The following is a 14,568-nucleotide window of genomic DNA, read 5'->3' on the forward strand; positions in this document are numbered from 1 at the left end:
GCATCCGCGAGCAGCTGCCCTCATTCTTCGACCGCCAGTTCGTCGAATATACCAAAACTTCCAGCATTCAAACCTGCCCACCCGGAATTCTGGTTCAACCTGATCGAGCAAACTTTCAGTGTCCGTGCACTTGATGGCAATGCTCATTTCACATGCCTCATGAACCACCTCCACAACTGTGTCAACTTAATTTATAATCTGGTTGAGTCACCTCCTCTGAACGAGAGGTACACCACAGCTAAACAAGCAATACTGGAACGTGTCTCCAAGACAAGAAGAGAAAACGTTGGACAGCTCATCTATGAGGAACACCTCGGCGACAAATCTCCGTCCCAGCTGTGGCAATGCCTTTGACTTCCCGTCGGTGAATGCAACATGCCAGACGCCACGCTCACCGAGATTTGGACAGAAAAGCTGCCTCTGTCTGTCCATACAGCCATCTCTGCCTACGAAGATAGACCAAATAGCAAACACTTGCGTGTCGCCGACTGAGCTTACTCCGCTCTGCTATGTGAATGCCGTGCCCAGCAGTCCAGCAGCTACGCCAGTTTCCAACCACGACCAGGGCCCCAACGTGGATGCCCCACTAAACCTAAGTCTGTCAAGCTTGCTGCACTACCGACACCTTCATGTCCACACAACAACAGCACATCTGACTCTGCGGAAGATTCTGGGGCGCCGCCATCTGACCACTCACAGGAGCAGACATCTGCCCATAAATACTGTTTCTTCCATGCAAAATTCGGGGAACAAGCATGCAATTGTAAACCGCCATGCTCCTACCCAAACTTCAACTGCAGGTAGACAGCGGCACCACCTCATGTGATGTAAACAACAGGCACTGTCCCACGGTCCATTCTATGTCTAACACTAATGCTTAGAATGGACGAGTCTACATCCGCGACTTGAACTCTGGCACGAACTTTCTCATCGACATGGGCGCAGATGTTTCCCTACTTCCATCTCGTCTTGCTACTGAAAAGATCCGACTACACAAAACTGTCCTACGTGCTGTAAACTCATCTAGTTTGTTGTGCTTAGGTTCTACTTCATATGCAGTGTCCCTCTTGCCTGAGTGCAACCTGAAGTGGTCCTTCCTGGTGGCTGACATTGACGATCCCATTTTGGGCATCGACTTTCTACGACACCACAAACTGTGGCCTGACCTCATCAAGAATACAGTGTTCTACCACCCTATCCAGGAACACATCCCGTGTGCTTCGTCGAGCATCAATAGTACTGCTAAACAGGCCCACTTGGCTAGGAAGTGTAATAACCCCTCCTCCAAGCTCTTGTCATGGACCAGTAAGTGGCTCACAGAGTGTGTCGAGTCTACACGCCTGTGCTTGGAACAACTTGAGCTACGCCGTTGCCTTAACGAGTTATCTTCGGCACAGCAGCAGCTTGCAGCAGACGACGCCTCGGCAACACACAAGGTTAACTGGAGCCACTGCAGTGTTCTTGCGCCCGATTGCATTTGTGACCATGTGCCACATAAACTGTACAGCGTCCGCACTCCCACCATCTCTAACTGTGTTAATTCGAGCGCACATTCATCCCCCTCCTTGCTTGGGCAGCTAACTTCCCAGGTGCAGGTTAGTCTTTTGATTTACTGCCATCAGCTGTTCATTTGGGCCCACTACCACCACCAAGCTTGACAGCGGCACCTTCGGTTACTAATATACAGTGTACCAACCTTGTTTTGCGTAGCTCACTTGTCTGTCACTCCCAGCCACCCAATAGTTGGCACTTATGCAAACTTTCGCTGTGCACGCCACAATCCAGCCTAGTGGTTGCCGCACACACTATACCACAAACAGTCACCTCGTGTACCGCGTCGCGCATTTCCGTGGTTACAGATGGCACCGCCCACAAACTTCGCTTGCAAGATGGACCGCCTATCTCTTGCCAACCACGCCGTCTCAAGCCAACTCATGGAAGTGGCTCGCGAACAAATAGGCGATCTCTTAACAGCCAGCGTAATTGAACCATTTGCCAGATGCTGGGCCTTGCCTATCCACTTCATCACAAAAAGCGACGGCACCTGGCGTATGGTTGGCAACTATACTAAGTTGAACTCTCGTACTATCATAGACAAGTACCCGGTTCCTAACATTGCGGATTTTAACCATGCTCTTGTAGGCGCCAAATATTTCTCGATAGTGGACTGTAGGAGGGCCTATCATCAAATTCCGATGAAAAGACAGCTGTTACAACACCTTTCGGCCTTTTCCAGTACTGGTTCATGCCCTTTGGCCTCCGCAATGCTGCACAAACTTGGCAGAGATTCATAAACAAGGTGTTGTTTTATCTGGATTTTTGTTTCGTTTACTTGGACGACATTCTTATTTTCAGTCCTACTTTGCAAAAGAGCAAGGAACATTTGCAAGTTGTTAAAGACACTCTTACTGCTGCCGGAGTTGAACTGAATAATAAGAATCTCCAATTGCACCAGACTTCGGTAAAATTCTTAGGCTACATCATGTCAGCTAAGGGCCTCACTCCTCCCGAGGATAAAATCAAACTTGTTTTGAATTTGCCACGCCCTCACTCATTTAAAGAACTGTGCAGGTTCATTGGAACAGTTAACTATTATAGGATGCACTTGCCTGCCTTAGCCGATGTTCAGGCTCCCCTAACAGACGCCCTTGCTGGCAAAAATACGACCGGTTTCTGCCCGGTCCTCTGGACCCCTGCCATGGAACAAGCTTTTGACAAACTGAAGCACCTATTAGCAAACGCAGTGACTGTTGCCCACCCGCATCCAGACACTACATTTTTTATTACCGCGGATGCCAGTGATACCGCAGTAGGTGCTGTCCTCAGCCAAACCATCAGAGATACTACCTCTCCTTTGTCGTTCTTTTCTAAGAAGCCCAATGGCGCAGTTCACGAGGCTGTTAAATACTTTTGCGCCGAGGTTGAGGGAAGGGACTTCTTCATTTTCACCAACCATAAACCTTTGGTTGCTGCTGTAAAGAACCCCCCGACTGACCCTCCACCTAGACGCTTCCGTCATTTGGACTTTATATTGCAATTTACCTCTTACATATGATACATCAAGGGTGCAGATAATGTGGTCGCAGATTTTTTGTCTTGTGTCGGCACTCTCACAACTCTGATAGACCTCTCTAACTTGCCTCGGCTGCAGTCTGCCGACACGGACACTATGGACCTTATTTCCGATCACAGCTCGTCACTCAAACCTGTGCGATCCACCTTTCCCAGTGTCATAGGCAAGGTTTGGTGTCACAAATCAACTGGTATGCTGCGTCCCTTCATACCCAAACCTCTACAGAGACAAGTGTTTGACAAATTACACAACCTAGCTCATCCAGGTGTGAGAGGCTCTACCAGACTTATTTCAGAGTGCTTCGTCTGGCACATCGTGCATTGCGACTGCCAAGCCTGGGCCCGTGCCTGCATTCCGTGCCAACAAAATAAAGTTTCGCAACACACATCGCCCCCACTAGGCAGCTTCACTGCTCCTCCCAGTCGCTTCCAGCATGTTCACATCGACTTGGTGGGCCCCCCCTCACCCCCTCCGAGGGTTACAGATACGTGCTATCTATTATAGACAGAACCTCTCGTTGGGTGGAAGCTGCCCTGCTACCCAATATTATATCCGAATTAATGGCACGATCCTTCATAGACACTTGGATTTCACACTCTGGCTGCCCTGTTTACTTGACAATCGACCAAGGCCATCAATTTGAGTCTGCCTTGTTTTCTGAACTATGTAGGCTGTGTGGCATCAACAAAATTCATTCAGCAGCATACCACCCCCAAAGCAATGCCCTTGTGAAACGTTGGCATAGGACACTTAAGACAGCCCTACGTTGCCATGGCCTCCTTTGGACAGAAGCCCAGCCATTCGTCTTACTCGGTTTGCGGACCACTTTCAAGGAAGACCTTAAAGGCTCAGTGGCTGAGTTCGTCTATGGCCAGTCACTTACACTGTCAGGTGAACTTGTTGCTCCTACTCCAGTCGCCAAACCGTGTAGCCCACAGGTTCCTGCCACGCCCACTCAGACCTCGCCGTCTGGCTCTCACCCCTCTACTCACAGCACACCGCCCTCACCGTGCTATGGTTTCCCCATCCCATTGGCTCAGCATACCTCTCCGTTAGCAGGCGCCACTTATGAGCTCTCTACCCATGTTCATCCTAATGACATTTGTGGTTTATCTGTCGTCATTAGTGGCGATACCGCATTAGTGGTGCTTGCGTGTGACAATTCGTGTGGCTCGTTAGGTGGCGAGTCACAACATGTAGTGAAGCGTTTCAAAATCTCTCGAAGTGCTATGTGTGGCAACCTACGTGCTTATGTTAGACCAAGTGGAAAGGTGATCATTAGGTTCCCTATCGACGACATCTTTCCACACCAGCGCTCCCGCACCGGCCGACGACTACGACCGCCAACGTCACTTCAAGACTTCAGCATCAGCATTCCAGGATTTGCTCCACGCTCCCCTCCCACACGATCCGTGCCATTAGACATGGAGGAACTCACTGTAACCCACTTAAACACTCGCGAACCCCCCCCCCCCCCCCACCTACCCCCCTTCCACCCCCCCCCCTCCCCCCCACCTCCACCTTTGGGTACATACTCCACACTGCAGGGGGGGAAGGGGGGAGTATGTGGCGTCAATTCACGGATCGATAGGCCAGAACATCATATGTGTATTATGTCTTCGAGTTGATCTTTGTTTTGTATACTTCCGGGACCTCAGTTGCGTCCTAGTCTTCGACCTGTACGTTTGTTGTGTAATAAAAGTATTGATGATTAGAAGAGAGAACTGTGGTCATTACCTTACCACCTTGATATCTCCTTCATGTCTAAAGGTGAGGCCTTTAAGAAGTACTGAGACTTCTTAAGCAGTCAGAATTTTGGCAGAAAGGTTAGCAACAGTGTAATGGGATGAGTATTCAGGACAGTGTATTTCATGGAGGGTGGAGGAAGGTTTAGGGGATGTGGAAAGTGAACTGAGTCGGCAAGACTAGTTTGGGAAGCTATGAGAGGTTTATGGGGTGGGATTGGATCAGAATGTTAGGCCCTTTGCTGGCTATAGGGAGTCCCATATGCCAAAAGACCGGAGTAGCTGAGTGGCTGTTCCTGGAGGAGGTTCGAGTCCTCCCTCGGGCACGGGTGTGTGTGTTTGTCCTTAGGATAATTTAGGTTAATTAGCATGTAAGCTTAGGGACTGATGACCTTAGCACTTAAGTCCCATAAGATTTCACACACATTTTTTGAACCAGAGTAGCTAGGACAGCTTCCTCATTTGGTGCTGAGAATCCTGTTCCAAATGATAAAGGAGAGTTTCTGTCGCAGTGATGGTATTCAGGAAGTTGTAGTCACTTAGTAACTGGATTTTGTGAAAGGAGTGGAGGCTGTCAAGAAGGGTTTGAGTTTGGATTATATGATTGTGAAGGAGCAAATCTGTGAGAGTGAGGGACTGATGGAAATGGGAAAGATGAAGTTTCTTGCAGTAGGCAGGGTGACAGCCTGATATGCCAATTTTAATGGTAAACCTGTTAGTTGAGATACCATGTGCCAGACATAATTTCACAAAGAGGATGTGTGACTGGTATTCTCCTTGGGCAAAGTAGAGTTTTCAGAATTGGCAAAGGTAGAATGAGCAGAAAATTCATGGTTGTATGGTTGGTTGACGAAAGGAGTTATTGAAAAATAGTTAAAAAAGATTGGGCCAAATCTTACAGTCAAAGTACTATATTGGAAATAAGTGGTAGGTACCATATAGAGAGCTTTGTAGGAAGTTAGAAGGAAGGTCAGAAAAAGTTTTAAAGAATCGAAAAGTAATAGGCGAAATTGTAAATAAATATGTGCAAACATGAATTGACCCACATGACAGAAACCTTCACAAACATACAGTGTGATTGTAAATATACATGTGTGATCAGCTAACAGGAAAGTTGGGCAGCATATTGTTGATAGTGGAGAATATATTAAAAACAGTACTAAAATTAAATGATCAAAAGAGAGCTGTCACCGCAAGAGCAGGGCATTAAGAGGGTGGCCAATGTGTATTTTGAAGGCAGGTACTGGAGGGTTTGAAACCTCTACACCACTACTTTTTGCCGTATTTATCTCATCACTGAAGCTCCAACAGCATTTAGTCTCCAAGCCTTTGTGGGAAGGAAAGGTAGCAACATTTGTGTATTCACGTTTGTTGTCACATTGTAATAGACTGCTGACCATTGAAACTGCAACACCAGCAAGGATAGAAAATAATGAAATTCTGATTATTGTCATATACAGTACAGAAGAATGAATGCAAGATCAAATTTGCACTTGATTTGGGGGTGTACAGTGTTCAAAATTTAATATGCAGAACTTCCACGTGTGGCAGCAACAAGTGCTTTAAACCTGCTGTGCGTCATGTTGAGCTGAGCTTGGATGACAGAAGTGATTCTGCCATTCTGTGCTACTTCTACTCTGTGCCAGGGTTTATCAATTGTAATGGCTTATGAGTGATAGGGTGCCAGTCTCTCAGCAGTCTGTGACCAGATGTTTTCAGTGGCTGAGAGGTATGGAGGATGTTCTGGCCCGGCAACAGTCAAACACCGCTTGTATAGAGGCACACCAGGGCAGCATTAGCAACATATACTCTTCTTGAAAGATAAGATCATGGAGACCTCAAAGATAAGGTACAACCACAACCTCAGATCATCAGAAATGTAATGGTTGCTGTCCAAATCACCATTTATGCAAACCAGAGGTGGTCATGACTCCTGACATCATCACACCAAGTGCTGGTACCGAATAATGATAACAAACACAATCTGGTAAAGTTTGATGTCTTCAGTGTCTACAAATAGAGATAGGTCCATCATGATATTGCCCACAGAACTGGATCTCTTCTAAAATGATGATGTGATACTATTCTTGTGTCCACTGTTGTCGTTGGAAGCCCCTACCATCAGCATGTCCCTTGGCACTGCTGCTTCATGGGAAGCTGCAACATAGGTCACCATTCTGACCGTCTGCAGTGCTCCAGACGTCATCATGTGGTCAGTGTAGATACTTGTGTTATCTGGAAACAAGTGCATTTCTTGACTCAAGGTATGTAATGTGGCTGTACAGTCCTGCACAGCAATATGTCCATGCTCTAAGGTACTAGTCATGTGGAGCCTTTTAGATCCTGCCAAGCACTGAGTGTGACCTTCCTGTACTCATCAATTCCATGTTCACATGACAGTCATGAGGTCTTGATCAGACAAGCAGCAATATTGTGGAATGGTAAACCACAGACCCTGTATGCCATAGTCATGCTGCTACCAAATTTGAACACAAGCTGGTAGATTTTGATCCTTCTTAGATGAGACAACACAATCATACATTAAGCCAACAAAATTCAAATGTAATTTCTGAATGAGAAACCCACTGCATAGTATTTGCTTGTGTGCAGAATATATGTAGCAGTACTTATATCTACTTGGAGCAGTTGCACTGAACTAGTAATCATATATCCAAGATGTAGTACACTACATGACAATTTGATATTTGCTCCATACCACCTCCATGTTGCAGTTTTAATACCCAGCAGTGAATTTGTATTTTGGTTAGGATTTCGTGCCTGAGACTAATTTCCTTACGTTACTCCTTCCTTCATTATATGTATCATGTGGCTGTGATTCAAAATCACTTTCTGCATGTATGTCCCCTGGTGCAAACTTTATTTATTCTGCTCTCAAATTGTGAGCAACTCAGACTGCTAAATAATCTTATTTATCAACACATGGTGGCTCCATGGTAAAGTGCCATATCAAAAAACCCAAAGGTTTTGGGTTTAGTTCCCAGGCAGTCCTATAATTTTCATCTGATACCTTTCTCATCTTTCAACTGTGGCAGTGTTATGGCTTGGAATCCACATTTAACTGTAGGTTGCACTATAACTTGCTGGATAAGTCTTTTCTAAGATTGAAGAAGGCAGTGGCATATAACTTCTAATAAGACCATGCTTAGAAAAACCCTGTAGTGTTCAAACAACCTGAGGTTGATGATAGCATTATATTTTTGCTCTTTCAAAGATATTATGTTTGCCCCATCAAAGACTGGAGGTTCTACTGATAGCCAATTTATTTTTGGATTGGGACATATGTATTCATTACAAACTATTAACACATTATCATACTTTCACTGTTAATTTTAAAGTGCCAATCCTGTACTAACAGTTTTAATTAACTGCAATGAAACCAGGAGACTTGCACATCTGTAATACAGTATTACTAATCAACTGTGTACATTCCTAGGTACGAGCTGCTCACTGCATGCTTCATGTTAATGGAAGCACCCAGAGTGTTGAGAATAGGCTGTGTGAGGATGCGGGACTGCCAGTTCCTCCAACAATGCAAAACTGTGGACTGGAATTCTGTCCACATTGGACAGCAGGAAACTGGTCACTCTGTGAGGAATCGAGGTGCTTTACGTGGAACACAGGTAATAACAGCGTACTGTCACTGTAATAACAGTGATGATAGTGACATAAAAACAATATGTGATTACTTATTTAATGAATCAGTGTGATGCACAGAAAACATGAATTACTCTTCAGAAAAAAATTTGTGGTAGTATTTTCAAACTTGTGTACTCTTTTAGAAAGTTGTACTCTTTCCAACTTTTGATAAACTGTAATTGAAATGAGTCTGCCTCTCTTTGAAATATTTTTTTTCTAATTACAATGCATGCCACCTGCAAAGCATTTGCCTTGCCATATCAAAATGTAACTGTAGTGATAAGTTCTCATCCTTTGTAAACTGTAATATGCTGCATGCAATTTACTTGCAAAAGTGTCATCCAAGGTTCTCAGAAAGTTAGATACCTACATCAAGGAGATATACCTTGTGTGACTCTTCAAATGAGGTGAAACTAGATTCAAAATCAGAAGCAAATCAGTATGATAAAGTATTCAATGTTTTATTAATCACTACACGCAAATACCAACATGTTTCCTGTAACAAATCAATTGCTCTTTTATTTCTAATTCTTGTCAAACTTATCTAGTTAGTTTTGCAAGAAATGACCTCAGAAACTTTTTTTTTACTACGGTAAAAGTAAATGTAGTTCAATATATCTTTTGCTAAAGATATCTTGAGCTACATTTACTTTTACCATAATAAAAAATAATCAAGTCACATGTAAAGTTTAAGAAAGTTTTATTTAAACTGATTATACAAATATACAACACAATGCCATCGTATGATATAAAGAAGTTACAGTTGTTCCTTAAATGATGAATTCTGTGCACCTATTCTTCCTGGTAAATTGGTTAATTACATTATCAATAGGACAATCAATGTCAGGGTGAGTGTTCAACAGAGCTAAGCCATTAAGTCGATCCTCCTCCATTCTCGACCTCAGCCATTTCTTTGTACGCTGCAATGTTGAAAAAGTTCTTTCTACTGTAGCAATAGATGCAGGTGGACAAGCAAATATTTTGTACAGTGTGTGCAAAGTAGGATAGTCAGATCTAGGACAAAAAGACAACGCTTGCATAACAGACATGACCATTAAGGGTGTTTATGCTCATTTGCTTGTATTTAAGAACCCATCCCATTAGTCTCTTTGTAGTCACAAAGAGTGATTCTTCTTCTTCTTCTTCTTCAAAGAATGGTAGTTCAATTAAGCACTGACTGAATTTATGTGCCAGATCATTACCATCATGTTTCAGTAGTTGTGAGGGCAAAAGTATGTTGAATTTTAAATGATAAATTTTTCTTCTGCAAAACATTTTCTCACGTCAGTCGTAACATGGTCAAGTGTTGGAATAAAAACAGTTCTTTTCCAATATGTCATAGCATCATCATTATGATCACAGTTTTCCCTGTGTCTTTGTCTGCCTGTAAGGCAAAGAACACTCATCTCCACATCCAACTCTTCCACAACTGTCTTCACCTCTTCAACAATATGAACAAAGTGGCTATCAGCATTAGCTCTCATGCCGTCATACACCTTGAGTGTCAAATCTAATTTCACTTTTGCCATCACGACATCCAAGCTAGGGTGTTGTAAGATTTTGCTGACTGGATATGTTGTGCTCATAATGTCACTCAATGTAAACAGAGTGATAATAAACTCACAATTAGAGAGAGCTCGAAGGAGAATATTGGCTTTGTCAGCTGTTGTTCTATCCCTCCAACACTGTATTCCTTTAAGAACTTTGCAAACTGTTCCAAGATTAGCTGCAAATTGAATGACAGCATCGTGTCACTCAACCCATCTTGTTTGACAATGTGACTGCAGCGAGTGTTTCAGGGGACTCATCAATGTTGCGAACCACTTGCTAGATGCTGTAAAGGATGATACTAACTCTTCAGTAGTACAAAGTGAGTTCCTCACACTTGTAGTGTGCGGGTTGGGTGGTGAGGGCGGCGTGAGTCGCAATGCGGGCAGGGGGGTGGCATGCCCCCCTTATGCCTTATGTATCCGTCACTGAAATACCTGTATTGCAAAAATATTGCTCGAACATAGAATAAGCAAGAGACAGCAGCAAAAAGTGGCAGAGTATCACTGTATTCAATTGTCGAACTAATTACATTTGTTAACAGAATCTTCCGTTGGTTCTTGGTAGAACAACATTATAATAAACGAAAAGCAACAGTTTGCTTTTTTTCTACAATATTACTTTTATTGTTAACTGGTTTTCAGACTATAGGCCATCTTCAGGCATTTACTGAGTATTCTCACCATAGAAGTTACAGTGTTTGCAAACAACATTGGAAGAGAAGTAACACGTCTAGACTGAAGTAGAAACATACAGTAAGTAATGTTTTTGACAGTGTGGTGGTAATGCAATGAAAAAGTAAAAATTGAAAAGTACATAAATAACAATGGAGTAGACAGGAAAACCTTTAACACAAAATAGGAATAGCATGCCTACATAATAGTTTTCTATAAATAATCAAAACTAATAAAATAAAATAAAATTTGGACTATACAAGGCTACATCAGTAGGTATGAAACATGGAGAGTGAGACACAAACCAATTAAAAGAAGAGACAATTATCAATGGAACTACAGCATACGTAAGGAACCAACAGTAAATGCAATCTTTGAGAGTGTGATGGTTCTGCATTTTAACATTAACATTATAATCGAAACAGTGGCTGTGTAACAGTTTGCATTAAATACATGAACAAAGTGAAATATGAACAATATTTGATGAGACAACTACACTGGGTGTTAAACATGTACAATAATACAAGTACCAGTTAAAAGAAAGCCTTAACTATTGGAATTACTGTCTATATAGAATACAAGGACAACTTCAACAAAACAAAAGAACTTAAAGAATACAGGAAAATGGGAATATGTAGGAGGAGACAGTGTGGGAAGTAATGAACAACAGAGATGATTATATGAAGTTTAAGAGAGGGGGAGTGTTGTGCTGTGTCTGGTCATTACATTTGGGTGAGTGTAAGAGTCAACAGCACTGTTCTGGTTATTCCAAAATGAGTGAGGATTTTATTCACCAGTTGTATCAGCTGAGTTATCAGGATGAGTGGAAAGATGAATAAGTATGCATTAGAGCACAAACATCCTCTTGGAAACATTGAATGTGTAGAAGAGCTTGTAACATACATATTAAGAGTCAAGAATGCAAACTGGCCGCTGCTTAAACTTTTGCAACAGACTATCCTAGTACATCTACCACAAATCTCACAACCTTCAAGAAGGATCAGACTCTCATATGAGACATTTCTTTAAGACTTGATTGAGCCACCCACGTATCAGCTGAAGAACGTTACTGTCCTCCACTCTTAGTCATTTATGAAAGCATGAAAAACAAAGGTGCCTTCAAAAAGAATGACACCATTACAGAACACACCAGAAACCAAAGTGTGCTGACTTTGAATTACTTGCTAATATCGAGTAAGGCATAAGAAGTTATGAAACGTACAAAAATCACTATCCTTCAGATTTGCAGGGATGCATTAGAAGATTTAGGGAAGAGTGACAAATTTATTTTTCCGCCTGTTGCTTCCATTTTTAAATAAAAAAGTGTCATTTACTCACAGTATGCAATACAGAAAATAAATCAATCTCTAAGGGATATAAGAAATTTATCAAAACTGCTATCAAATAAAATCTCCGTAATTTCCTATCCTGAACTGAAGGAAATCCCAAAATCTCTTGAAACTAAAACATAATGTGAACTTGATATCACCAACTTCATGTGAACTTGATATTAATGTTCTGTCTTTATAATATTAGCACAAACTTTTGTTGATGGGTTCATATCACCATTCTTGACATTGTAACTCTTTATTTCAGTTTGTTTTCAGAAGACTTTCTTGTGTCCGGAGCTGTACCTAGGAACTAAACAGATTGTAATAAAAAATATATAAATAAAAAATAAAACTAAGTTTGCCAGCTGGCAGTCTAACAGTAGTCATTGCCATCAACAAACACCATCTCAGAAACACTCCCAGAAACACTATCCCCCCAAAAGATTGGACCTACCAAAGAATAGCACCTTAAACTACCTAAACTAAACTAAACTCCATCTGAACAGCCCTTCAAAGGCCCAACGGCACCGACTGTCTACCATGTCATCCTCAGCTCACAGGCATCACTGGATGCAGATACGGAAGGGCATGTGGTCAGAACACCACTCTGCCGGCCTTTGTCAGCTTTCATGACCAGAGTCACTACTTCTTAATCAAGTAGCTCTTCGATTGGCCTCACAAGGGCTGAGTGCATCCCACTTGCCAACAGTGCTCAACAGACCCAGTCAGTCACCCATCCAAGTGGTACCCAAGCCCAACAGTGCTTCACTTCAGTAGACTGTCATCGAGAGCGCACCGCTAGTACCTGCTACTAATAAGGCGAGTTCACTATTTGCTTGTTACTTATTTTTACAAGTTTCAACCAGGAGAAACTTACTTTCAGTTATCTGTGTAGTTGTGTGTCCAAGTGCTTACTAGGCACAACCTTTTATTTCAATAACAGTGTAGTGTACAGTACTGCCATTGCTATCGACCATTGTATTGACCCTCGTATCGTACAGGCTTTTGTTTGTTTTATTAGAACCGCTCAGTGTCAGTTAGACCGTCTGTGAGAGAGCACTTCGATTTCCCATTTGTTGCATATTTTTATGAGCTTAAAACAGGAGCGACTGCAGTAATGGATAGGAACTGCGACTGTTGTGTACAGATGTGAACTGACTCTTCTCCCACAGCTCCAAGCTGCATTGGCTGCTGTCATACAATTTGAGGCTGCTGCCGAGGGGCGTCACTGTGGGGGATCGAACGTGGGGATGCGAGGGATGTCCCACGTTTCCTCCGATCGGTCCACTGCTGTGACCGCCCCAGCTACTGCCTGCACCGAGGTTGACCCCTCACCCATGGTCGAGTGGGAGTCATTCCAAAGTCTGGCAGGCAGTGAAAAACTTTCTGAGGGGCTGATCATAGGGCTTCCCTGGTTCATTTGACGAACAGGTTTTGGGCGTTATCTGTGGCTGACGATGTCTCTGAGCCAGATGCAATCGTCCACCCTGTTCCAGAGGAAGCTTCTCAGCCCGCAAGGTCTGGGCATTCACAGAAGGTGGCTTTGCTGGTAGTTGGGAGCTCCAACATTAGGCATGTAATGGGGCCCTTAGGAACATGGCTGCCAAGGAGGGGAAGGGAGCCAGTGATCACTCTGTGTGCATTCTAGATGTGGAAAGGGTGCTTCCAGATGCCATGAAGAGTACAGGGTGCAGCCAACTGCGGGTGATGGCTCATGTTGGTACCAATGACGCGTGTCGCTTTCGATCGGAGCAGATTCTGTCTGGTTTTGGGCGGCTAGCGGAAATGGTAAAGACTGCCAGTCTTGCTTCCAAGATTAAGGTGGAGCTCACCATCTGCAACATCGCTGATAGAACCAACTGTGGTCCTTTGGTGCAGAGCCGAGTGGATGGTCTGAATCAGAGGCTCAGGCAGTTCTGTGATCATGTAGGCTGCAGATTCCTTGACTTGCGCCATCAGGTGGTGAGTTTCCAGGCTCTGCTTAATAGGTCAGGAATCCACAACACACAGGAGGTGGTTATACGGGTAGTGGGGGCTGTGTGGAAAGGACTGGGAGGTTTTTTAGGTTAGAGGATCTCAGAGAACCACAGAAGGGGTGGACAGGTAAAACACAGTAAGGTAGTTGTAGGAAAGATTGGTATTGTAGTTGTAAATTGCCGTAGCTTGTTGGGAAAGAACCAGAGCTCCAAGCCCTAATAGAAAGCACTGAAGCTCAAATAGTTGTAGGTACAGCCAGAAATAAGTTCAGCTGAAATTTTTTCAAACGATCTAACAGTGTTCAGAAAGGATAGATTAAATACAGTTGGTGGTGAAGTATTTATTGCTGTCATAGGTAGTTTTCCTTGTAGCAAAATTGAAGTAGATAGTTCGTGTGAAATAGTATTGGTAGAGTTTATACCTGATAATCAGACTAAACTATTAATTGGATCATTTTACCGACCCCCTGACTCAGAAGATATAGTTGCTGAACTGTTCAAAGAAAACTTGAGTCTCATTTCAAATAAGTACCCCGCTCATACAATTATAGTCGGTGGTGACTT

General features: G+C 43.2%; 1 protein-coding gene across 1 annotated transcript in view; it reads left to right on the forward strand.

The window, feature by feature from the left end:
- The window catches only part of LOC124799190 (protein madd-4-like), a 571,457-nt gene that overhangs the window by 496,192 nt on the left and 60,697 nt on the right, over window positions 1-14,568 (forward strand). Inside the window, exon 20 of the mRNA XM_047262725.1 lies at window positions 8,273-8,459. Within this exon, the coding sequence (XP_047118681.1) occupies window positions 8,273-8,459 (187 nt within the window). The remainder of the gene's footprint in view (window positions 1-8,272; window positions 8,460-14,568) is intronic.

Source organism: Schistocerca piceifrons, chromosome 5 (assembly GCF_021461385.2).
Source record: "Schistocerca piceifrons isolate TAMUIC-IGC-003096 chromosome 5, iqSchPice1.1, whole genome shotgun sequence".
Taxonomy (NCBI): Eukaryota; Metazoa; Arthropoda; class Insecta; order Orthoptera; family Acrididae; genus Schistocerca; species Schistocerca piceifrons.